This window comes from Panicum virgatum, chromosome 1K (assembly GCF_016808335.1).
Source record: "Panicum virgatum strain AP13 chromosome 1K, P.virgatum_v5, whole genome shotgun sequence".
NCBI classification, from domain to species: Eukaryota; Viridiplantae; Streptophyta; class Magnoliopsida; order Poales; family Poaceae; genus Panicum; species Panicum virgatum.
The window spans coordinates 43,709,862-43,732,845 of NC_053136.1; the positions used below are offsets into that span (position 1 = coordinate 43,709,862).

At 49.5% G+C, this 22,984-nt stretch overlaps 1 protein-coding gene across 3 annotated transcripts; it reads right to left on the minus strand.

The window, feature by feature from the left end:
• Positions 1 to 3,067: 3,067 nt before the first annotated feature.
• LOC120710807 (autophagy-related protein 13a-like) lies at positions 3,068 to 13,062 on the minus strand. 3 transcript variants are annotated; one of them, XM_039996387.1, is made up of 3 exons: positions 11,350 to 13,036; positions 7,926 to 8,101; positions 3,068 to 3,747 (listed from the first exon to the last, which is right to left on the minus strand). In XM_039996387.1, the coding sequence occupies exons 1-3, from the start codon at positions 12,529 to 12,531 to the stop codon at positions 3,462 to 3,464; spliced, it is 1,644 nt and encodes a 547-aa protein (XP_039852321.1). In that variant the 5' UTR covers positions 12,532 to 13,036; the 3' UTR covers positions 3,068 to 3,461. The 3 variants fall into 3 exon arrangements, with proteins under 3 accessions (XP_039852321.1, XP_039852316.1, XP_039852328.1); XM_039996382.1 differs by having other exon boundaries at positions 3,068 to 3,750; positions 11,350 to 13,018; XM_039996394.1 differs by having other exon boundaries at positions 3,712 to 3,850; positions 7,830 to 8,101; positions 11,350 to 13,062.
• Positions 13,063 to 22,984: the final 9,922 nt, after the last annotated feature.

Sequence of the window (22,984 nt, forward strand, 5' to 3'; positions counted from 1 at the left end):
CATCAAATTCTTGTGCAGCAACATTGAGATCAAAACAAGTTGAGTCCTGCAAATGTTCAATGTAAATGCAAATCAAATTTGTGTGCTACTCATTCTCCTATGTGCTTTTTAGTTACTGTTTTTTATGTTTCATGTGTTTTAAAAGTACTCTTATAATGTTATGCATTACTATCACATTTTCTTACTTTTTGGAAACTGATATTGCTTTTTCTGTTTATCTCCTGTTACAGATCATAAACATTTTGAACGCAAAGAACATCTTTGCTTCGGAGTGGAGAAGACATGCATAGGCATACAGTGCCTCTTTTTTTTTTTGGTGAAATTCTGAAGTACATGGGGCACATGTTAAACAAGTGAATTGCGTGTGTTTTTCTCTTGGAAGAGATGTACAAAGTCAGTCAACTTCGAATGCATCTGAAATAATCCTAATCAACAGAACTGGACAATGAATCTTTTTTCTCTATGGTGCCTGAGTTTTGATTTTTGTACCTTCACATGCTTTTCCCGTTGCTGATGCATGCATCTTGTAAGGATCACCGGGGTGTCCGACCCTAGAGGGGGATGGGTGAATAGGGTCGCTAATCGCTTTTTAACCTAGGGCTCAATCAATTTGCATAAGATAAACTTAACACGTCCTATACATGCTAGTTATGACTACAGTTTATCTATGCTACTCTCTACTTACCCCTAAAAGACTTGCAACCTATAGCCAATCCTATTCAAACTAACTAGGAAAGTAAAGGCACGCAAGATAGAGTAAATGCGGAAACGTAATACGGTAAGTAAAGAGGTAAGGGAGAGGATATGCAAACTCCCGTGAAGACACCAAGACACACGATTTAACGTGATTCGGTTAGGACACCAAGTCCCTTCCTACGTCCACGGCCACTTGTCCAACACGAACAAGTGTGATGCCAAGTCTCTTCGCTTGATCACCGTCTTGCGTTGGCCACCAAGGCACCCGGCAAGCAAAGGCTAAGTGCCATCAAGTCACCAAGACGAGGTCACCGCCACCGTCTATCTCGAAGCGTCACCACGGCACCGTCTTCACTATTGGAGCTTCTCACCAAGAGGGGTCTCCTTCCCCGCACAAAGTGTCGTTGCCGCTCCACACCAAGTCGGAGGGTCACACGACGAGTACACAAGTTGCTTGCCGCAGCAAGACTTTCTCTCAAGTTAGTTCTCTCAAGAACTAAGCCTAAACAAGCACTAAGCACTCTCACAAGTGTGCTTAAGCCTATATGATGTACAATGAAGCTCTATGGTGGTTGGAGATGATCTTTTACTCTTGTATGCTTGTATGGTCTCCAGCACTCTCAAATGACCCGGCCTTGGGGGTATATATAGGCAGCATAAGCAAATATAGCCGTTGGAGAAAAGATGCTAGAAAACTGCGTAACGCCGGTTAATCCGACGTACCCCAAAAGCCATCATCGGTTCAACCGGTGTATGTAAACTGCTATTTGAAAAACTAGCCGTTAGCAATCAACCGGTGTATCGCCGGTTTAACCGATATAATCAACCGGTGTATGTAATATTAGCGTCGGTTTAACCGGTGAGTGTAACTTCTTCACGTTCCTCCAAAAACCACCTCTCTGGACAACTGAACCGATGCAATTGACCGATGCATCATCGGTTCAACCGGTGTAGGTATTTTCCTCGGTCTTCATCTGCCAATGCACCGACGTATATAACTTCCGTAGCGTCGGTTCATCCGGTGGAACCCCCGTAGGGGCGGCCCTTCGGGCCTTGCTACGCCTCTCTTCTCTTTGTCATCACTTGAACCTAAAAGCCCGAGAATAGTCATCTTAACAATCACATTAGTCCAAGTGTTGTGTGTGTCATCAATCGCCAAAACGTTATATTGAAATATGGCATGAGAGGCCATTTTCGCTACACATCTCCCTGTTCTCAACTCTCGTGGCACTTGAGTTGCCCTCTTCTTCTTTATTCTTGGCTAGATGTTCCTCATCCATGGCTGGATCTGCCATGTCCTTTTTTCCCTGTAGCGGCGATTTCTGCAGCGGCGGCGACTGGGAACGTCGACGTCTATTTCTCAAATCAAGGGTTTTGGCTTCATTTTTTTGTGGGCTGGATTTTTTGTTACTTTTTTCCTTTTCTGGGCCTTGTTGGGCTTTTTCTCCCACGCCTTCTCTCCCGCGCTTTTTGCATCTGGCGCCATTTTTGGCGCCCCCCACCCCGCACGCGCGCGATTAGTTATTCGATTTTTTTCCAATTTTGGGCCCCGCGTACAGATCATAAATGAAAATTGTCAGGGCTCTCCGGTTAGCACTAAAACCAGAGGGCTCTCCACGTAGCAGCCTCCTAACTTTTTTTCTCCTTAAAATAATTACACGACAATGTCATTGTAGTTTTTTTTAGAAAATTTCATTGCAGTTTATTTTAGAAAATTTTGGATCCATTCAATGTACCAAACTCTAAAATGTATGAATATTGTATCCCTACTCGGGCTTCTCACTTTCCAAATTAGATAGTAGTGTTTGTGGAACTTACTGGAGCTCACAAAACAGCGTGTCTCATGAACGATCTGTTATGTCATAGCAAAGTGCGTTTTTACTGGCAACACGCGAACGGGATAGAAAATTTCGGGAAGTAAAAAGATGCGTGGTGGCGCTTTATTCTGAGAGATGTTTCTTCGAAGGAAGTCACACGTCTAAAGAGAGAATATAAGAGGATGCTAGTAAGAATTTGCAATGAGCAACAAGCTCTTGGCTGCATCTCGAACCTTCGCCCTGGAATGAAAAAGGAGTAACCTAAACTGCGATTGATCACACGGGATATGAATGTAGAAGGTGAAAGATGGAAATCAACATCCAGAGACAGTTAATAATTTGATGCTTTTCGGGGGCACTCACACGTCCAAAAGGAAAAAAAGTTCACCAAGGCTCCACTCAACCGAAAGGAGAATAAAAAATTGGATAACTGTATGTACGGCTTTTGCATCGGTTCCAATCACAATGAGCAAATCCCAGTGCCACCATGCGCATAGCACAGTCCAAAATTTATCAGCACGACACAAAATTTTTCAGATCAGGTCATCAGAGAGTACGAGAAACAGCTTGATAAATTGATGGAAGAAACACAGAGATTTCCGACAGAATCAATAAACAGTTAAGTCTAGTTATACATGCCAGATGATTTCACACGCCTGAACTCTGTAGCAGTCACAGGTTCCCAGTAACAGGCATCCAATCTGTTCTGCTTGTATACAAACACTATGAACAAAGGTTGGCAGTCGCCATGCTTCAGTTTAGGAATGAGAAGGAATTTCCACAATAGAATCAATGGCTTGGATACTCTACTTCAGAAACAAGCACCAGTTGATTAGTTATTTACATTGACAAGTCGAGAATAAGTTGCCAAACCTCACCATGTAATCAAATTCTACAGTTTGGATTCTTCACCGGTAAAAGAATATGGAATCAAGGGCAGCATTGACGCTAGGGTTTATCCAATGAATCCTGGAGCCTAGATCTACTCCGTGCTAGCAGGTTCTCCTTTATTTCTCTGAAAGATTCAAGTTCCTCGAGCGCATCAGATGTCTTGCGGGACATGACGGAACTTGTGCTTTCTGCTTCAATAGATTCAGCTCTTGATGTATGAGTTGAGTAGCTAGAATCTCGCAGTGGACGTGCAGACTTCAGCAGGTGGACAAGATAACCGACAGCAGCGTCTTGTGATTTATGGGACGAGGAACCTGCCTGATCACCTGCGTCCTTCCCACCACTACTGTAAAGTGCATGCAACAGAATCAGAAAGATTTACTCATGAGGATTGCAAAGGTTCCCAAGCAATATGATCATTGGACATATATTGGCAGCCCATGTTGCTTAAGTGTGACATCGAAAATTTTTAAAATACTAAGCAAGAAATAATAAACACAGAGTCATGCTTAATAAACAAGAACAATTCAAATTATGCATTTCTTTTGGGAAATAATATATGTGTGTGTTTGAATATGCATGTGTAGGTGTGTCTATGTGTATATGAAAACAGATGAAAAAATGACGTTTTGCACATGAAATGACGAGTTCTTCAAATCACAGTTTTTAAATATTTAATTTATCTTTCAAATTGTAACAAATAGGTTTTCAAAATAAATTTTAAACCGATGCTTAAATGGACTTTTGCCCAAAACCAATGTTATAGGTTTTCGAATGACGAACAACTTTCGTGTTCAAAGTTTTTCGAGTTGCCACACAAAAATGGGAGAAAAAGTTGAATTCCGAAGCGTATAGGACATTTTCAAATGCACTCAAGTTTCAAATTTGAAATTTCAAACCATTGCTCAAAGGAACTTTTGACTAAAACGAAAGTTGTAGATCTCAAAATTTTGAGCAAGTTTGGTATTCAAAAGTTTTTCATTTGACCTTTGGAATAGGGAGAAAAATTGAGTTTACAAAATGAAATTTTGAACTTTGCTTTAATTACGAAATTGCCCTCACCACCATCTCCCTTCTCCTCTGTTTCACGTTCACGGCGTCGCCGTCTCGCCGCCTGCGCGGCCACCTGGCCGGCCACGCGCCGAGCCCTCGGCCAAACCCGCCTTCGCGCCCCCGGTTTCGCTGAAAACCAGCCCTCCCTGGCGCTGCGCGAGCGTGCCACGCGCCCTCGACGCCTCCCTGCCCGACATGCCGACGCCGTGCGCCGCTCGTCGACGTGCCTTTGCCGTCGCCCCTGCCCATCGTTCCCCAGCCCAAGTGCACCTCCCCTAGACGCAGCGCAAGCCTCAGCACCCTCCCCTCACCCCTCTCACCGCTAGGAGCCGTGCCCCAGCTTCTCCCTGCGCCAGAGGCACCGCCGCCTCCGCCATGGCCGCCGTTCCCTAGAGCTCGCCGCCGAGCTCACTCCTCCGCCTCTCCTCGGCCCCAAGTAACCCCTAGAATCGCTCCCCCGCCTCCCAAGGAAACACACCGATCCCATCCTCGCCGCCCGGGGCCGCCGGCGTACTGCCGCCACCGCACCCTATTGCCGCCGCCGCCCCTGCACGTTGACCTTCCCTCTCCGGCCATCCTCCACCCGGTCTGACCGGCCTACGAGCTTCCCCGACCTCCACTTGAGCTCGCCGACCCCTAGTTCCGCCGCCACAGCCGCCGGAGCGCCGCCGTCGCTGCTCGCCGCCGCCGGCAAACCACCACTCACGCCGGCGACCTCTTTCCTGGCCGTCTCCGACCCCAATAAGCACACCCCTGGTAGCTCTTGGCCCCCTCCTTCTTTTCCCCACCCTAGCCCTCACCGCCGGCGAGGCTCCTCGCCGGAAACCGGCCGGCCGCCGCCCCCTGTCGCCCTCCCCTGTTCTGTGACCGGCCAAGGGCCTCCCTGTAAGAAATAAAAGATTCCAGCAGTATTTATGCAATAATCAGGGACCCCTTTGTAATTATGTGTCTAGGTTTTCTCCAATTTTTCAGTGAGCTTGTATATTCATTTAAAAATTATAGAAAAATCAGAAAAATGCAAACTCAATTGTTCTGAGTTCATTGCAACTAGATCTACAAGTTCTGTTACAGTCACTTTTTCTTTTGCCCAATAGTTTTTGCTCTATTTAAAATACAAAGAATAAGTATCTTTTATTGTATCTCAAGTTGTATGCATGTGCTGGTTCTGATTTTTGGTCAGTGGTTTGTATACCAGTACAGTGGTCTTGTGTAAAAATTTGGTAGTCATTAGACATGTTTAGCTATAGGTTTAATTAAATTTGGATTTATGTCTAGGATAAAGTGATTTATTTAATACAGATTCTACACTATGTATTTTGGACTGAAATTTTTACAGTGACCCTATTTTGTGTTATAGATGCCATAGAAAAATTTAGAGAATTTTTAGGCAGGACTAACTGACCTAGCCAATTTATGGTAGGGAGAAATACAATAAATCATGAAAAATAGTTTCTATGCCTGGAAAAATCTCATATTTTTGTTGGAGTTTCCACTTGAGGTTAGAAACATGCTAGAAGAATTTGAGCCTCGGTAAATCAGTAGTTTAGCCTGTGGAAATTCATCTTGATCCATGCAATGGATTAGTATCTTATTTTTCATGCCTGTTATATAGCTCTTTTAGTTCTGAAAATTTTATAGCAAGCTCATATTAAGGAATACAATCTTCAGTTAAAAGATCATTACCAGCACTTACATTCCCTAGCCTGGAGATTTATTTTTGGGTAGAAATGCTTTTTCTGTACTAATATAAAAGAAAAGCAACACACCCAGCTCTTTTATTAGTATAGATAAAATTCCTACTCTATAAATGACTGCCTAACAGGATGAAAAAGAAAGTAGTAGCACCCTCCAACTTGAGTTTGGTTGATCTCCATCTATGTCAAGAAATAAATACATTATATTCGTCTCATACATATGCATTCATATAGAGCCGACGAACCTATCAGACGGAACATACAAATTGGTGTCTGAAGCCGAAGAAGGTCCTGGAGAAGCTCAAGTGAACTTCGCAGACGCCGTTGAGAACCCGAACCCGACTCCAGAAGCCTCTAACTAACACTGACCTAGTGTTAATTCCAGGCAAGCCCCGGAGCATGTCCTTCTATTTTAAATTTATGCAACTTATTATTGTTGCTACCTACTTGCGCATTTAAGTTTACAGGAGTTGCTTGGAACCTTAACTGCATGATCCTAGGTACCTATGCTTGAACATCAGTATGTGTAGGTCGCTAGTTGGCTAGGCTAATGGTTCGGTAGAAGTCGAGTGATTTCCTGTCGCTCGCGAGAATTATAGGAATTGAATGTTTATTACATGCTGCAACTATAAGGCTCACGGGCGGGGCTGTGGTACTTGTGATGCCCCGTCTGTTTAGTGAAAGATGATAAGGCCGCAGTATGTGGTAGTGGTGGTTAAGTTTTTGAACGTACTAACCTCATACCGAGAAATATGGTAATCGGTAAGCTTAAGTACCTGATTGGCCCGGCGAGTGGATTTTACTTTCACCCTCTTTGAACGCTGTTCACATGCGGCCACATGCGGGTGCAAGAAGGCGCACGCCAGGCGTGGATTCTTGTAGTCGAGGTGGGTGACCCTGATCCACAACCCGGAAAGAAAGGGAAAAGTCGTGTGGGTGACTCGGTTCTCATACGTGTGTGTTAGGTCTGCTTGGCCAGGTTAACAAATTCGATTCGAATCGTCCACTTCTCACGGTTTGGGACTGCTTAACCATTTTGCCACATAGAGTAAGAAGTGAAAGATGATGATGATGAATATGGTTGGTTGGATGATGAAAGATAATTATTTCCACCATGTATGCTATTGGATAGATGCTCACCTAGAATGGTTAATTGAACTAGAACCTGAAAGCTAAAATCTGAAATTAAGAATATACTCTTACTGTTTTTCGGCAAAACAAACCCCTCAAGCCAAAAGCCTTGCATGTCTAGATAAAGGGCTAAGTATACCCTTAGTCGGGTAAGCCTTGATGAGTATTAGTATACTCAGCCTTACTTGTGGCTTTGTTTTTCATGTGGTACATCTGAGGATCTAGTTGACGTCATATACGAGCTTCATCATGACGTCTGGTTTCGTCGCTAGACTATCGTTCGTTTTCTGTCAAACTTGAACTCTGTTGTACATTTATAAATTCAAACTTGGTTTGTAATAATAATTCAGTTTCATACTCTGTGCTGTAAAATTTGCGGAATGTTGTATTCTCTGAACTGCTTTGTCGATCTGTTTCAAGTGGTTTAATCGGGATTTTACCCGACAGCACTGCCGGATTACTCCGTTTTAAGTGTGTGTTAACCCTGGTTGCCGTTTCGGTGATGGTTAGCGCACTTAAGCCGGATTAATTTAGACGGGACTGCCACATTAAGTAACACATTGGATAACCAAGTAAAAAAAAAATCAGTTTGCACATGAGTACATAATGATCCGGGAAATATGAAGTAGGAGCCGAAACATACCCTGGCCGGGAATCTGGATCAACATCATCCACAGCAAAAGGAAAATCAGCATCATCAGTATCATCCTGCATAGACAATCTGCTTGAACTTCTCGAGAACCCGAGTCGTGGTGAACCACTAGAAGAGAAGACACCAGAGAACCTGCCACTGCCAGATTCATCCCTACTGTCTCTAATCTGCAGACAGACCAAAAGTATTAAAGCTAAAAAATTCAGTGAACATGTAATACAATTGAGGCACTCAGCATTACTTTGTAAGATGCACTAAATGATTTTCCAATACATCTTGGTCAAAATATTTGATCTCTTGGGCATGCACGATCTCCGATGAGTACCTTCAACCACTATTTTCTACAAAAATATATTTAGAAAATCCAATAACATTTTTATTTTCATGTAACTGCTGCATTTCTTGCGGCCGTAGCACCTACTGCTCTAGCTGCTTAGCGGCTACAACTGCACCACTACCATCAACGGTTGCAGCAGCTGCAGCCGCACCACAGCCGCAGCTACCATTATTATTAAAAAGTATGTTTCAGGACAAATATACACCTAAGATTTTCATGTATCTATTAATATATACTATGCTTTTTTATGGTCAAAGATTCTCAAGTTTGACCAGATCTTTTCAAAATGTAAAGTGTTTGTAACATGACGTAGTAGATGAAATGCATGGGGCAAAGAGTAAAATAAGCAGCTATGCCAAATCACAATTCAACAGGAAACAGTTGCAAGAACAGGTTGCAGAGCTTGCAAGAAAAAGCAGGATTATGATAGTAATCTAAAGGTATTGTCAAGGCGTAGTTTGTCAATTAGTCACAACTCGCAAATAATATTCTGGTTACAAGTAAACAAGGATATATGGAAAAGAAAAGGATATAGGGACAGTCAGATGCACAGACAAGGCAAAAGGGTGCCTAGCCGGATTGATTAGGTGGCCTCATTAGTACTTCTCAGATCCCGAGTTCGACTCCCGATGGGAGCGAATTTCAGGCTGAGGTTAAAAAAATCTCCTCACCTGCCTACATGCCAAAACACATGAAAATAGGTCCCGCCTCACCCCAGCCCGCTCTCACTCGGGTTACGGTATGGGTTACGGCGCCCCTGTGTAAGGGTGGAGCAGGGGTTCGGGGGTTTTCTTGACTTGCGTGAGAGGTCTTCTTACATTAATGCCCGGCGGCGGCTTTGCCCCTTATAGGTCGAGTTTTTTTTCCAGATGCACAGACAATCTCACTAAAAAGCGTACCCAGTGTGAATATTAGTAAACATTAGTATGCCCCATGTATACTTATTTGAATATTAGTATGCCATGAGGCATCTTGTCAAGAATTAAATCAGCTTCATACATTGCCATGGCAACAGTTTGGCCATGACTTCAAATTGTTTCCACTATCATAGGACCCTGACTAAAAAGCGTACCCAGTGTGAAAGCTCCCACACAAGATAGGGTCTGGGGAAAAGAATTCCTAATATTCAAGCAATGCGAAAATAACAACTTCAAAGGCATATTTTTCCTGTTTTGCCTTTTTCCTAATCAATAGAGTAAACATGTTAGGAAATTATAATTCCTGTGCCTGAGTATACATGGACTTTTATTTGGAGTCGTAGGATTTAGCAAGAACATGGAAAATAACACATTCATTGGCAAAAGAATACCATTCTTTGTCCAATTTGACAGTTTAAATTCAATATGTCTCTATTCCTAGCAAATCATGCAAGCTTGGCTTTTACATTTTAAAAAGATCAGGTCAAACTTGAGAATTTGAGCTGTAAAAGAATACATATGCATTTCTTCTCTGCGTGTCTAAAATATTTGAGAATTTGAGCTGTAAAGATCTGGTCAAACTTGAGAATTCAATGTCTGTAACACAGAGAGATAACAAAATTGAGTTGAGACTCAGTCGATTTCAACACTGAAATTTTGTTCCTGGTATGCATAAAATATTTCAAAAAAATCTTTAACCTTACCAACAGCTAGGGAGAGCAAACTAAGAGCTCATTTACATGTGACTAAGAGACAGAAAAAAAAACTAGTAGCAAGGCATACAGATGGTTCTAGCAATCAATTCTGAACATGAACTGAGGCACTCAATTAGTCAAGTATACATAGAGCCTAGAGGGCGTCATCGAGAAACTAAATGTCGATTAATTCTTTAAGATTTATCATGTTGCTGCATACTGCCTCCCCATATGAGATATGAATATCGTACTAAATGGCCATTGAACCGAATTACCAGCTAAACTTCAAAACAATTGCATAAAAAAGAATGTGTCATTTGTTGCTAGCAGGACCTTAGAATCATAACTATGTTATACGCATGCTGGGGTTAATCAGGTGGTGTAACAGTATCAACAAAATCTTTTTTTTTTGAAAGGAACAAAATCAAATTTGGTAGACCTGGACAGGGAAGATCTAGCCCACAAATCAGCCTCGCAGGGGGGCCAAAATACACTGCACTCTGCCTGGGAAAGCCAAATCATGGCTTCAATCCAAACATTGTCCTCACAGACCACACGTATGTTCAACCACCAAATTTTGACCAGGTTGCTCCAGGTGCACATCCAAACACAGCCTAAACCTGTGGTGGGTGAAATACGGAGAACCCTGGCAAATTTTTTACATGGATCGAATTTTACAACAGTTAATAGGATCCTAACTACGGATAGTCTCATGATAAGGGGAAGGTCCAATGAGTCTGTATTACTGTATTCACAAGTAACTACAAAGTTCTGAAACTTGACAGAAAAAAAGTTTGGTTTCAAGCATACCAGCAAGGCAATACACACTGCAAGACTGCTAGTTCATGGTGACTAAATATATATATCCAAAGAAAGATGGTGGAATTTCAGAGTGCCTATCATCTACACTTGGTGGAACATTTGGAAGGAAAGAAACATAAGTATCTTCCAAAGTGGCGCAAGAAGTGTCCTTCAAATAGCAAACCAAGTTCAAGACGACATAGGGCTAGTGGAGACGTAGTTTAGCTGCAATAATTTTAGCATTGCCTAGCTTTCACCTATTGCCAATTTGGCAACAGGGGTCAACCTCTGCTGTTGCTTTGGTCTTGCTATCTCTTTCATATCTAAAATCAGTACAGACCTTTCTAGATAAAGAAAAATGCTACACTTATTAGCCTCCAACAAAAATAACAGCCTAAATTGAAGGTCTGATGAATGAAGAGAAGAGTTCATTTTTAACAATATGCCTTTCTGATTTTGCATAGCTATTTTCTCTACAAGTCTTCCATTAAGAGCTCAAAAAATAGTGATAGTCGAACACTCACGGCACTATCATATCATATAAACTCCAAGGCCTCATTCAATTGTTCAGATATGGTACTTCTTTAGAGTCCATATGCTTCCATCTAAGCAAATAAACAACATCAATTAATGTTAAGGACAAAAGCAAGCAAGCAAGCAATCACCTTAGAACCAGACGGCAAGTTAGCATAGAGATCGCCCATCCGGATGCCATCCACCCTCTTGAACGACCGATTGGCCTCGGTGGGGGACTCCTGCATCCCTGCCTCCCCCCGCACACTCTTGGGCGAAGGTGGAGGAAACATGAAGGCTCGAGTGGGTTCCGACATGTTCCGATGGTGCACAGGGCCCCTGCCACCGCCCGCCTGCGGTATGCTTATTGGCGCAGTCTCGCCGCTAAACCGCGAGTGCAGGTATCCAAACGTGGGCGGCGAGGGCGTGGGGGACGCGTAATGCGTCGGCGGCGGCGAGAATTTCGCCTGGTGCCCCGGCGTGTGCGGCCAGGGCGCAGGCGACGCCCAGCTGTTGGGGCGCCGCGAGGGCTGCGGGAAGGCCGAGCCGGCGTGCTCCGTAAGCGAGGCCGGGAAGGCGCGCATAGGCTCGGCCGCCGGGCTGCCGACATAATCCATGATGATCGCGGCGGGCGCGAGGGAGGTGACCTCGAGCTTGAAGGCGGCGAGGGTGTGGCGGTACTGGACGGAGATGAAGAGGCGGCCGAGCTGGGTCTCGACGGGGGCGAAGCGATTGGTGCGCATGGCCGTCTCCTCGGCGCGGGTGAAGGGCGCGGCGAAGGAGCCGACGCGGTGGCCCATCTCGTAGTTGTAGACCTGGCCGGAGGACGCGCAGAGCGTGCGGAAGGCGCGGTACGCCGGGAGGAAGCGGAGCGCGGCGTAGAGCGACCGCAGCAGCGTGATGCAGCGCTTGTACGCCCGGTTGACCGCGAGGCCCTCCCCCACCGCCGCCGCCGCGGCGGCCGAGGGCCAGGGCTCGCACGCCACGGTCCACCGCTCCACCACCACCTCCTCCGCCCCCCCGCCGCCGCCGTCGCCCGACGACGGGGCCAGGTACACGTCCACGACGAGCGGCTCCCCGGGGGTCGGCTCCGGCAGGTTCTCAGCCGCGGGCGGCGGCGGCGGCGCGTGGAGCGGCAGGTGGAACCACCGGTCCCGCCTCCGGAACGCCGCCGCCGCCGGGGGCGGCGCGGGCGCCGACGCGTGCGGGCGCGGCGACCGCACCGCGAGGATGGCGTGCAACGCCTTGTGCAGGAACTGCGGCACCATCAGCTCCGCGCCCGCGCGGCCCCCGCCGCCGCCGCCTGCGCCCGCCGAATCCGACAGGCTCGCCATTGCCGATCCCGATACCGGTCCCTCCCCAACCCCGCACCAGCAGCAGCAGCAGTCAAACTCGGCCGCGTGCCGCCGCTCTGCATGGCTGCATAAATCTGGGCACTGCGGGTGACCTGGAGCGCGATCGAATTTCGGACGGAGGGAGGTAGGAGAAACAGATCTGCGAGAGCGAGACGGCGTGGGGGGAGGGAGCTCGTGGGGCTGCCGGCCGCGGCCTGGGATCGGACGAGGAGGATTTGTGATGGATTGGGGATGGATTCCGCCCCGGTTTTGAATCCGGCTAACGAACGGGTCGCTGTTGGTGCCGTCACGGCACCCACGAATTCTTACTGGTAGTAGTAGTAGGAGTATTTTGGCCTTCGAATGATTTGGCGTCTACTCTAGCTGCGATGGATTTCCAGCTTCGCTATCGCGGACCAACCACCCTGCGATCCCGTTTGAACTGCACGTGGTTTCTCCGGATTTGAGAAGTTTTTGCATTTTTTGGGTTGGTGAAATTGCGAATGCGAAGGGGGTTTCAAAATCAAATATGGGTCGGCGGGGCCTGGCGTGCGTCGTCCAGGCACTGTCCTGCGCGGACGTTTGTTTGCGATCTTGGACTTGGGTTGTTGCCGGGACGACGGGGAGGGAGAGGAGGATGCTTCCACGGGAGTGCACGATCTGCGAGGGAGAAAAAAAAAAGAAAACAAATCCATCGATTCGCTCGTTATCCGCGGCGGCCGCGCTTGCGTTGGCGTGCGAAGAATCGCAGGACGGCAAGAGCCCAAGAAGAGTGCTTGCTTGCTTGTCCGTCCGTTGGAACGGGCGCCGTGTGCTCGCGTTGGACTTTTGGGCGGCATGGAGATGGAATGGAGACATGGAGTTGAGTGAGCTATCCGCACACGTATTACTTCAAATCTATTTTTAAATGTAATATTTTTGTCTGGTCATTAAAATTCTATTTTTTATATCAAGTTTTGCTACACTTATTCATTCTATATATCTACACTCTATACCAACTACCACCGAGTGGGGCCCACGTGTCAGAATTCTTTTTTTTTCTTTTTTACCCCCACCCTCCCTCTCCTCTCTCTCGCCTTGGTCTCTTTCGCGGAGGCGGAGCAGCGGCCGAGCCATGGCGCAGGGCGCGGCGGAGGCACGAGCTCCGGCGGCCGTGGCCAGACCTAGCCCGCCGCTGCCGCCTCCATGCCACCTGACGAGGACCGCGGAGCTCCGCTGGCCACGCCCTTCCCCACCCCTCCCGTCTCCCCCATCCCCACCCACGCCGCCACCGGCCGGCGCGCACCCTCCGCCCCTCGACTCCAGCTCTGCGCCGGCCGGGCCTCTTCGCGGGCGGGCGAGCAGCGCAAGCCGGCCCCCCTCCCCTCCCCCATGACTCTCTCTCTCCCCCCGCCAGCCACCTCCGCCCCTCTCCTCCGGCCATCCCCGCGAGGCCGGGCGGGGGCGAGCTTCCTCGAGCTATTGTCGGCACCGGCGCCCCTGCTCCCTCGCCTCCCTCCTCTCTGGCGGCGAGCAGGGCCGCCCCCCCCCCCCCCCACAAATCTGGGCAGCGACGAAGCCCACGTCGGCGCGGCGTGGGGAGTGGGGCAGAGCTCGGCGCGGCTCGCCGGCCCTCCTCCCTCGTTCTCCCCGGCTCAGAGGGGAGGGCCGGCCTCCCTCGCTCCCTTCCCTTCGGGGTGGCGCGCGGCCGTCGACGGCGAGCTCCGCGGTGCAGGGCTGTGGCAGCGGGGGAGGAGGCGCGGCGTGGCAAGCCGCGGGGCCACGACGCCCCTTACCTGCTCCTCGGCTCCGTGGCGGCGGTGGGCGGGACGCGCCTCCTCCTTGCGGCCAAGCTCCCTCGCGGCGGCGGCTGCCATGGCGAGGCGGAGTCCGCAACGGCGCCGCGGGGCGAAGGAGGCGAGCAGGGGCCGCGCGTGCCGGGCTCCCTCGCGGCGGCGGCGGGCGGGACGCGCCTCCTCCTCGCGGCCAAGCTCCTCCCCTCCCTCTCCTCTTTGCTCCCCACGGCGGGGCGCCTCTCTCGAGCTCGACGGCGGCGGCGGCCATGGCCAGCAAGGGCTCGAGCTCCGCGCGGCCGAAGCGGCGGGACTGCGGCCTGCGCAGCGGCAGGGCAGCCCTGTGCAAGGCTGCGTTGGCCCCTTCCCCTCCTTTCCTCCCTTCCCCTGCTCTCGTGGCGGAGCGGTAGCCGGCGGCCTCCCCTGCTCCCTCCGCGCAGGGCCGGCGGGCGAGGAGCTGCGGTGGCCTCCCCGGCGCCGGTGCAGGGCCTCCTCCGGCGCCCGCTCTCTTTCCGGCCAGCGGCCATGCCCCGCGCGGGCACAGGCGGAGGCGTCGGGCTCCGGTGCTGCGGAGGCAGAGGAGGTGGTGCAGGTAGGGATGGCAATGGGTACCTGAAATCCGATGGGTTTTTGCTCCATTAGGGTGCGGACATAGATTAAATTCTATACCCGCGGGTTTTTTAATGGGATAAACTTCGTACCCATCGAGTTTGCGGGTGCGGGTTTGTTCTTCAAGTGCCCAAACCCGCAAACCCGTGGGTACAACAAACCCGACAATATATAACCTAAAATACTAATGTCACAAGGTCTTGTATCAAAATAAGATCCAATCACATGCTAAGAGAGACTTAGTGTAACGGCCCGGGTTTTTAAATAGCCAATTTAGGGTAATTAGAACCAAATCATGCATCATATGCTTGAATTGCTTGAAAAAGGATCTTTTTGTAAATATAAAAAGGTTCTATGTGTAATTATGATTTTATGCAAGGTCCTTTCTGTAGTTTAATTGAATAGAGTATGCATTTATAGCTTTTGTGGAGGGTGCTTTTGCAAAAAATTCAGTGCATTTATTGCTTGGCAGGAAACTTTTCAAATCAGCCCAAGTTTGAAGTGAAATTTCATTGAAAAAGTCAAGTTTCCTTTAAATTCAAATTCTCTTCTATGTTTTCAAATTTAGCTCTTGAATCTTTGATCAAATAATTTTTTGCTCAACATCAATGTTGTAGATCTTGAAAAACTGAACAACTTTCATGTTGGGCACTTTTTCATTTGAGCCCTAGATTAATAGTTATCAAGGCTTTATAGTTTGGTCCCTAAAATTTTTGGAAATTGCGTTTAGGTCCCTGTCTTCTTCCTTAGCCTGCCTGCTCCTCTGTTTCCCGCCGACAGCGCCACGCTGCCCGCCGCCGCGCTGGACCGGCCGCAGGCCAACTCTGACTTTGCCTTTGCTTCGCGCTGGCACCTACGCGTCGCCCCGGAGCCGCCCCACCGCCCTCCTTCCTCGCGCTGGTGCTCCCAGGCTGTGCCACGCACCCTCGCCGCTTCCAGAGCCGCCGTGCCGCCGCCACCTCAACGCCGCGGTGGCGAGCCCGCTGCAGTACCCCAGACCACCAATTCGCGCGCGCTTGAGAACCCAGAGCACCGCAGCCTTCTTTTCCCCCACTCCTTTGCCCGCTCGCTGCTCCGAAAGCCCCAGAACGCTGCTGCCCCCTCCGTGGTTGCCGGCGAGCTCCGCTCGGCCGCCGCCGACCCCCTTCCACCCTCACCTGGCTCAAACCCGAGGCACCACGAGCTTCGCCTCGCTCCACTGAAGCTCCTAGGCCCGGCTTCTCCTCCCAATCGCCACCAGAGCGCCGCCGCCATCTACTTGAACGCCGGCAAGCAAGCCGCCGCCGCGAACCCACCATTTCAGACCCGATCCGCCCCCACAGACCCCGCCATTAGCACCACACGAGTACTGCGCATCTCCCAGGCATCTTCCCCACCCCAATCCGCCGCCGCAGAACGGTCGCCGGCGAGCTACCCAAGCCGCCGCCGCACCTCGCCGCGGGGAACCCCCAATCCGACCACCCCGAGCCCCAAAAAGACCACCTTTGGGTTCGTCTCGTCCTCTTCTTCGTTTCCCCCAACCCAGACCTCGCCGCCGGTGAGCCGAGGCGCCGGTAAAGGCCGGCCATCCTCCCTCTGTTCCTTTTTCCCACGGCCAGGGACCTCGGGTTCAAATTCAAGACAACCCGGGGGGTTTTATGCATAGCCCAAGACTCATTGCAATAGTGCCTTAGGGACTTGTTTGCAATGGTTTTCAGTGATCTTTGAAATTCAATATCAATTCGTAGAAAATTCCTAAAATAGAAAATCTTGATGTTTTGGAATCCTCTTGAAGAGCTCTATGCAGTAGAACCATAATATGTTAGGCTTTAGTTGCAAGTTTTTGCTGTAGATTTTGATTTGTGTTTCTAGTACATAAATGTTAGTTGTTTTCATCTTTTTCTTAACTACTGCATAAAGCCATGTCTTGTAGTGAAACTTTTATGGAAGTTTAATTGTGTAACACTAGCTTTGCTATAAAAATTTCATGATTAGTTCTCTTGTGTAGCTATTTATTTGATTTAATCCTTGTTTATTAGACTTTATTTATGATAAATAGTTTCTGTTCTTGATAAATCCTGAATTTATTCCTGAGTGTTCCTATGGAGTATCTTAGCTTGTCTAGGAAGTTTGAGCTTCAGTCCATGAATAGAACAGGAGATAAAATTTAATCTTTCTAAATTGATGTCTGTTTTGTTTATTTTCTCAGAATTAATTCTGTGTAGGTAAAATCATGAAAAATTCACAGTAGCTATATCCTCACTGTGTAGATCTCCTGTTAAATTTTGAGCTTCTACTTTGCTATATTTTAGTCTGTGTAATTCAATCTTGCTCTAGGTGTTATCTGCATGAATGATTTATTGTGATTAAATGGCTACATGTCTTGGCATGATTTTTGTAGGGTAGCTTAGTCTGTTCATGTTCTGTTTAGGGTAATTTTTGCTAGATTTATTGCTATTTGTGATCTAAGTTGTTTAGTTATTTAGCAAACCTTGAGTTAAGTGCTATGGGAATCAACCCCCACTTGTTAATGAAGTTAGTTAACTTCTTTTGTGCTGTTGATCATGATGTCTTGTGTAGTTAAATTTGTTATTTAACTACTCTATAAACGATTGCCCATGTTTGTTTATAATGTTGTTCTTGCATTACATATAGACACGACTGCCTTATCGGACGGGACATACGAGCTGATTCCGGAGTCTGACGGAGGTGATCTCGAAGCTCAAGTAAACACCGCCGTACTAACTGAAGCCCCGGACCAAAGTTCGGAAGAGCCTAGCGCTGAAATAGTTAGCAACTATCGAGAAGGCAAGCCCCGGACATAACCTATACTTCAAATTATTATCACTACTGTATTACTTATTTGTGCATTTACAGTTCATAGGATTTGAATTGAAACCCTAGATGCATGATCTTAGGAACCTATGTACTGAACACTAGACCTGAGTTCGACTACTTGCTAAGCTTATAGGACCGGTAAAAGTCGAGTGATTGCCTGTCACTCGCGAGCTTTATAGGGATTGATTGTTTACTTTCTGTTATCAATATAAGGACGACGGACGGGGTTGTGTTCGATATCATGACCTTATGTGATACCCCGTCTGTGTTGATGAACTTGCTAAGGTCGCGGTGTGTGGTAGTGCCGGTTAAGTTTTTGAAAGTACTAGCCACATGCCGTAAATATGGTACGCGGCAAGCCTAGTAGCCGATTGGACCGGGGAGTGGATATACCTGACACTCTCTCTTAGAGATAGGTTTTATTTTTATGTTGTGCAACACTACGACTTCGAGGGACAAGGGTGGACCGGGCACGGGTGGACCTTGGAGCCCTGTAGTCGGGGAGAGTGTTCCTATCCACAAGCCGGAAAGAAAGGTCAACGGTTGTTTGGAAACGACCCGACGGTGTTCCAAACGTGTGTGTTAGGTTTGCCTTGCAAGGTTGAATTTCGATTCAGAATCGTCCGCCTCTCACGATGAAATGAGACTGCTTAATTGATCTGCCACACAGAGTAATAAGAGCAACAATATTCTTATTAATCTTGATGTTTGCTTAGAAGTTCCACCATGATTGGATAGTAGCTGCTTACATAGAATGGTTAATCAACTAGAATCTTGAAGCTAAAACTTGAAAGTAAGGACATACTCTTATTGCTTTTCAGCAAAAGGAAAACCAGAGCCTCACAAAACCTTGCATAGTCTAGTTAAAGTGGGCTACTTATACCCGTTGACGGTTAAGTCTTGCTGAGTATTAGAATACTCAGCCTTGCTGTTGAAACCCTTTTTCAGGTATGAGTTTTGAGGATCAGATCGCTAGCTTAACCTATCCTTGCTCGTTGCCTCCTGGCTGGTCCGTAGATTGGGGTACGTCTTCGGCCGGCAATGACTATGACGAGTGATACCATGCTTGGGCTAGCTTGGTATACTTTTGCGACGTGTTGTAGTCATCGTGTTTCATCTTCCGCTGTTTAGACTCTGAACTTATAATCATAGCTTGTATAACTGTTATTTAAGTTGGCTTTGTAATAATGTGTTTAACTGGTTTGTAATCATTATTATGCCTGAGTTGTAAAATTATGGTTGTAATATCTCTGAACTCGCCTTCGTGCGGGGTATGCTTGTTCGATCCGTGAATCGGTGGTTGTATCGGGACGTTACCCGACAGACCAAAAATTGTTCCGTTTGAAGTGCGTTTAAGCTAATGTTGCCTTTATGGTAATGGTTTACGCACTTGAGCCGGGATAATTTAGGCGGTTCTGCCACACTTAGTCTCATGTACTTCCATTCCCATCGATGATTACCTATTCATAGACTCATTTGGCTATAATGCATTGTGTATTTATTTATGTTTTCTATTAAATTTTGTTGCTTCTTCTGTCGGGTACGGGAAACCCGCGGGTACAAAAAACCCGCACGGTACGGATACAGGCATGAAATCATACCCGCGACGGGTATGGGTTTTTTAACGGGTACGATTTTATTCTGGCGGGTGCGGGTTTGGGTTAGTGATACCCGACGGGTTTGTACCCGTTGCCATCCCTAGGTGCGGGGCGCCGAGGTGGTTGGAGCGGGCCCGGGCCCCGCGCCACGTCACTGATGGCGCACGTTCTGTGCCACGCTAGGAATTGCGGACGCGCTTGCCCGCGGTATTTTAGCGCATGGGATAGCGATCCCCGCTGCAGTGATTTTTTCACAAAAAGCAAACTGGAAACGGCCTACCGCGTGAGATAGAGATCCCATTGCGGACAGCCTAAGGCTATCCGCACTCGTGGTACTCCAAATCCACTCTCTAAATAGAATATTCCATCCTGATCATCGAGATTCTCTACTCTATATTCAGTTTTTCTGCACCCATCCATTCTCTATATCTACTCTCTATACCAACTACCAGCCGCGGGACCCACCAGTCAGAATTTTTTATACCCCACGGACGCCTCCCCTTGCCCATTCTCTCTCTCTCCTTCTCCACTGCCAGCTCCCCTCCCCTATCTCTCTCCCCTCTTCTTCCCCACACGGCCGACGACCATTCTCCCTCCCCCTCCCCCTCCCCCTCCCTCGCCGGCAGCCGCCCCCTGCCACGGCCGCCGTGTGCCGCCCTGCTCCAGCTCGGCTCCTCACGGCGGAGGCACGCGGAGCAAGGGCGGACGGTGGCGCGGGGAGGCAGCGGAGGCCCTCACGCGCGGGGCGGCGTGCGGCGCGCAGCCACGGCGGGGCGGAGCGCGCGGCCATGGAGGAACCCCCTCCATCGCCGGCGCCCTCCCTTCGCGGCGCGACAGCGAGGCGGAGGCGCCCCCCTCCTTCGGCCTTCCTCCCCGACACCGGCGCCCCCTCCCTGGCATGCGCGCGGCGGCGGCCAGTGAGCCGCGGCAGCCTCCTCCCTCCCCGCCCCGGCCCTTGCCTGCCGGCCGCCAACCTCGTCCCTCCCTGGTGGCGAGCTCGCGCCCCCGATTCGGCCGTGGCGACGTGGCGAGCAGGGACGGCGAGCGCGTGGCGGACGCGCCCAGGCGGCCGGAGCCCCTGCTCCGTTCACTCGCGGCTGCCAGGGTGGCGTGGCGAGCAGGGGCGGGCACGCGCGTCGCCCGCGGCCCCTGCTCCTTCCGCCCGTGCCGAGCTGGGGCAGCCGCGGCCCCTGCTCCCTCCGGCACGGACGGCAGTAGGCGCGGACGGACCGAGGCGGCCGGGCCTGGCGGCGGCGCGTGGAGACGCCGGGCGTGCTAGGCCCTCTCCGCGGCGGCGAAGGCTTGCAAGAGCGGCGGGGGCAGAGGCCCACCCGTGCGCGGGGCGGCGGCGGTGGAGATCTGCGCCGGCATGGACCCGAGGCAAGGGAGGGCCGCCATGGACCCGGAGGCGGGGCGCGGTGCCCCCGTCACCGGAGCCACTCCTCCCCCTCCGCCCCCTTAGCTCCGGTGCGCGGGACGGCTCCCTCGGCGGACGGCGGCGCTCGAACGGGCTCGAGCTCAGCGGCAGGCCCCTCCTCCCTTGGCAGCGGGGCAGGGGAAGGCCCGCGCGGGGCGCCGGCAGCGGAAATGCGGAGGAGCACGGGGCGGACAGCGGTGAATCGAGGAGCGGGTCTCGAGGCGAAGGAGGAGCGGGTGTCGCAGGCTCCGGCGGCGGGCCTCGCACTCCTTCCCCTGCCCCTCCGCCCCGTCGCGAGCGGATCCTGGCAGCGCGGGAGAGCCGCGAGCGAGGCGTGCGGAGTTGCGGTGGCTCGAGCTCCCCTTCCTCTCTCTTCGTCCACGGCGGCCTCGAGCTCCCCTTCCTCTATCTCTCCTGGCGAGACGGCCGCCACCTCTGCTCATGGAGCTCGACGGCCGCGGCGGAGCGCTGCGGCGGCAAATGCGGGAGGATGACGGGGGTGCAACGGCCGGTGGCGGGCCCCACGCCACATCGCCGCGTTGCGGATGGCCGCTACCGTGCTAGCTTTTGCGCGCGGGAGTCCCGTCCGCAACCATAGCGCGCGGGGTAGAGAGCCCCGCTGCAGCAGAAAAAATGCACTATGCGTGCGCTACATCTTTACCGCGCCGGGTAGAGAGTCCCACTGCGGACAGCCTAAGGTCTAGACTCTAGAGGGTGTGTATGAGAGAGTGTGACGACCCCAATTGTAATTCCTGTGCTCTTTGGAGTTTTGTGTTGTTTGCAACAGTTTTGCAGTTTTTTCCACTCTTCCGCTACATGCTGTGTTGTCGTGCAGTGGCGGTGTTGACTCCGTTAGTTATGAACTCTCCAAGCTTGCCTTCGAAGCACAAATTCGCCAGCCTTTCTCACACGGTGACACTTGTTCGATCGAGAATTCTTCTGCCTGTTCCAGCTCATGGAGCCTACTACTCCAAATAAACGGCACTAGAACTAATTCACGTCATATAAAAAAAAATACTCCCTCAGTTCCAAATTATAAGTTATTCCAAGAATCTTGGAGAGTCAAACAATCCAAAATTATAGAGAGAAATATAAAGATTTATGACATCAAATAGGGGCACTATAAAAATATAGCTAACAAAGAATCTAATGATACTTAATTGATATCATAAATGTTATTATTTTATGATATAAATTCGGCCAAACTTGAAAAACTCTCCAAGATTCTTAGAATGACTTATAATTTGAAACGGAGGGAGTAAAGAAGAGATGGAGTGGACTAGTTTGATATTGCATTAATGAGAAACTGAGAAGCATTTCCAAACCAATATCCCATCGGCTCCCCAAGAATGCAGTAACCTCGCGGGAGCTCACTAAAAAAATGAGTTCTACTAGCTCTTGAGCTAGGATATTTAATTCCAACTCTACGGAAGAATACCAGATTGATCCGACCGATGAGTACTGAGGTGTTGGTAAGCATTCACGCAAGGCAATTAACACCCCAAACTGGTTAGAAGACGACGTGTGTTTGGACAGGTTAAACAGAATCCTTATCTCTCCATGCCACTAGCTAGCTCGAAATGACACTTTCCTCCGTTAAATATTCTTTCCCGCCTATCCCAAGCCTCCCCCCAGCTCCCTTATGCCAGTAGGAGACGATCCCATGTCATCTCTGACAAGGAACATCAGTCATCAAATTTTAGGTAGTATGGCAGAAGGATCTTGTTCGTCATCAAAGAAAAGATGGGGAAGAAATGGCATCTCCGATCTCAAGTTCTCGACGCGCGCCTCATGATCCCATCAAAGACACCCTGCCGCCAAATGTGTGGCTGAAGAAAGACACCGGACCCAATCAGACGGGCGCGGCTTTACCTTCCTTTCTGCGCCTCGCGTGTCAGCTACGTGTTGTATTTGTCGATCGTCGAGTGATTGTTTGGTCCAGCTGCTCCAACCATTAGAACGCACCTTATGTCCTTATCTATGAAACAATTTCTTTATCAGGCTTTTTTAGGATGTACTCCAGCTAAAAGATTTTTTATTCGATGATGCACTGCCGCTCTGTTTCATTGGCTTGCATAGTCAAATCCTTCAGGTTTCGTATGCCCATGCCACAACTGATGATTGAACTGAAACCGGGGAAAGGACGAGGAATGTTGAGTACCTTCTCCTAGCTGTGATGAGTGAATTGTCAACCGTGCGGTGTGATCGTGCGCTTGGTCTTTGGATTGCAGGTACACGTG

Bases quoted from the DNA above. Each gene is read 5' to 3' on its own strand.
- LOC120710807 (XM_039996382.1), bottom strand. From the start codon at position 12,531: ATGGCGAGCCTGTCGGATTCGGCGGGCGCAGGCGGCGGCGGCGGGGGC. The intron at 8,102-11,349 runs GTGATTGCTTGC...GTCTGTCTGCAG, and splicing joins ACTTGCCGTCTGGTTCTAAG to ATTAGAGACAGTAGGGATGA. The intron at 3,751-7,925 runs GTATGTTTCGGC...TGCACTTTACAG, and splicing joins GATCCAGATTCCCGGCCAGG to TAGTGGTGGGAAGGACGCAG.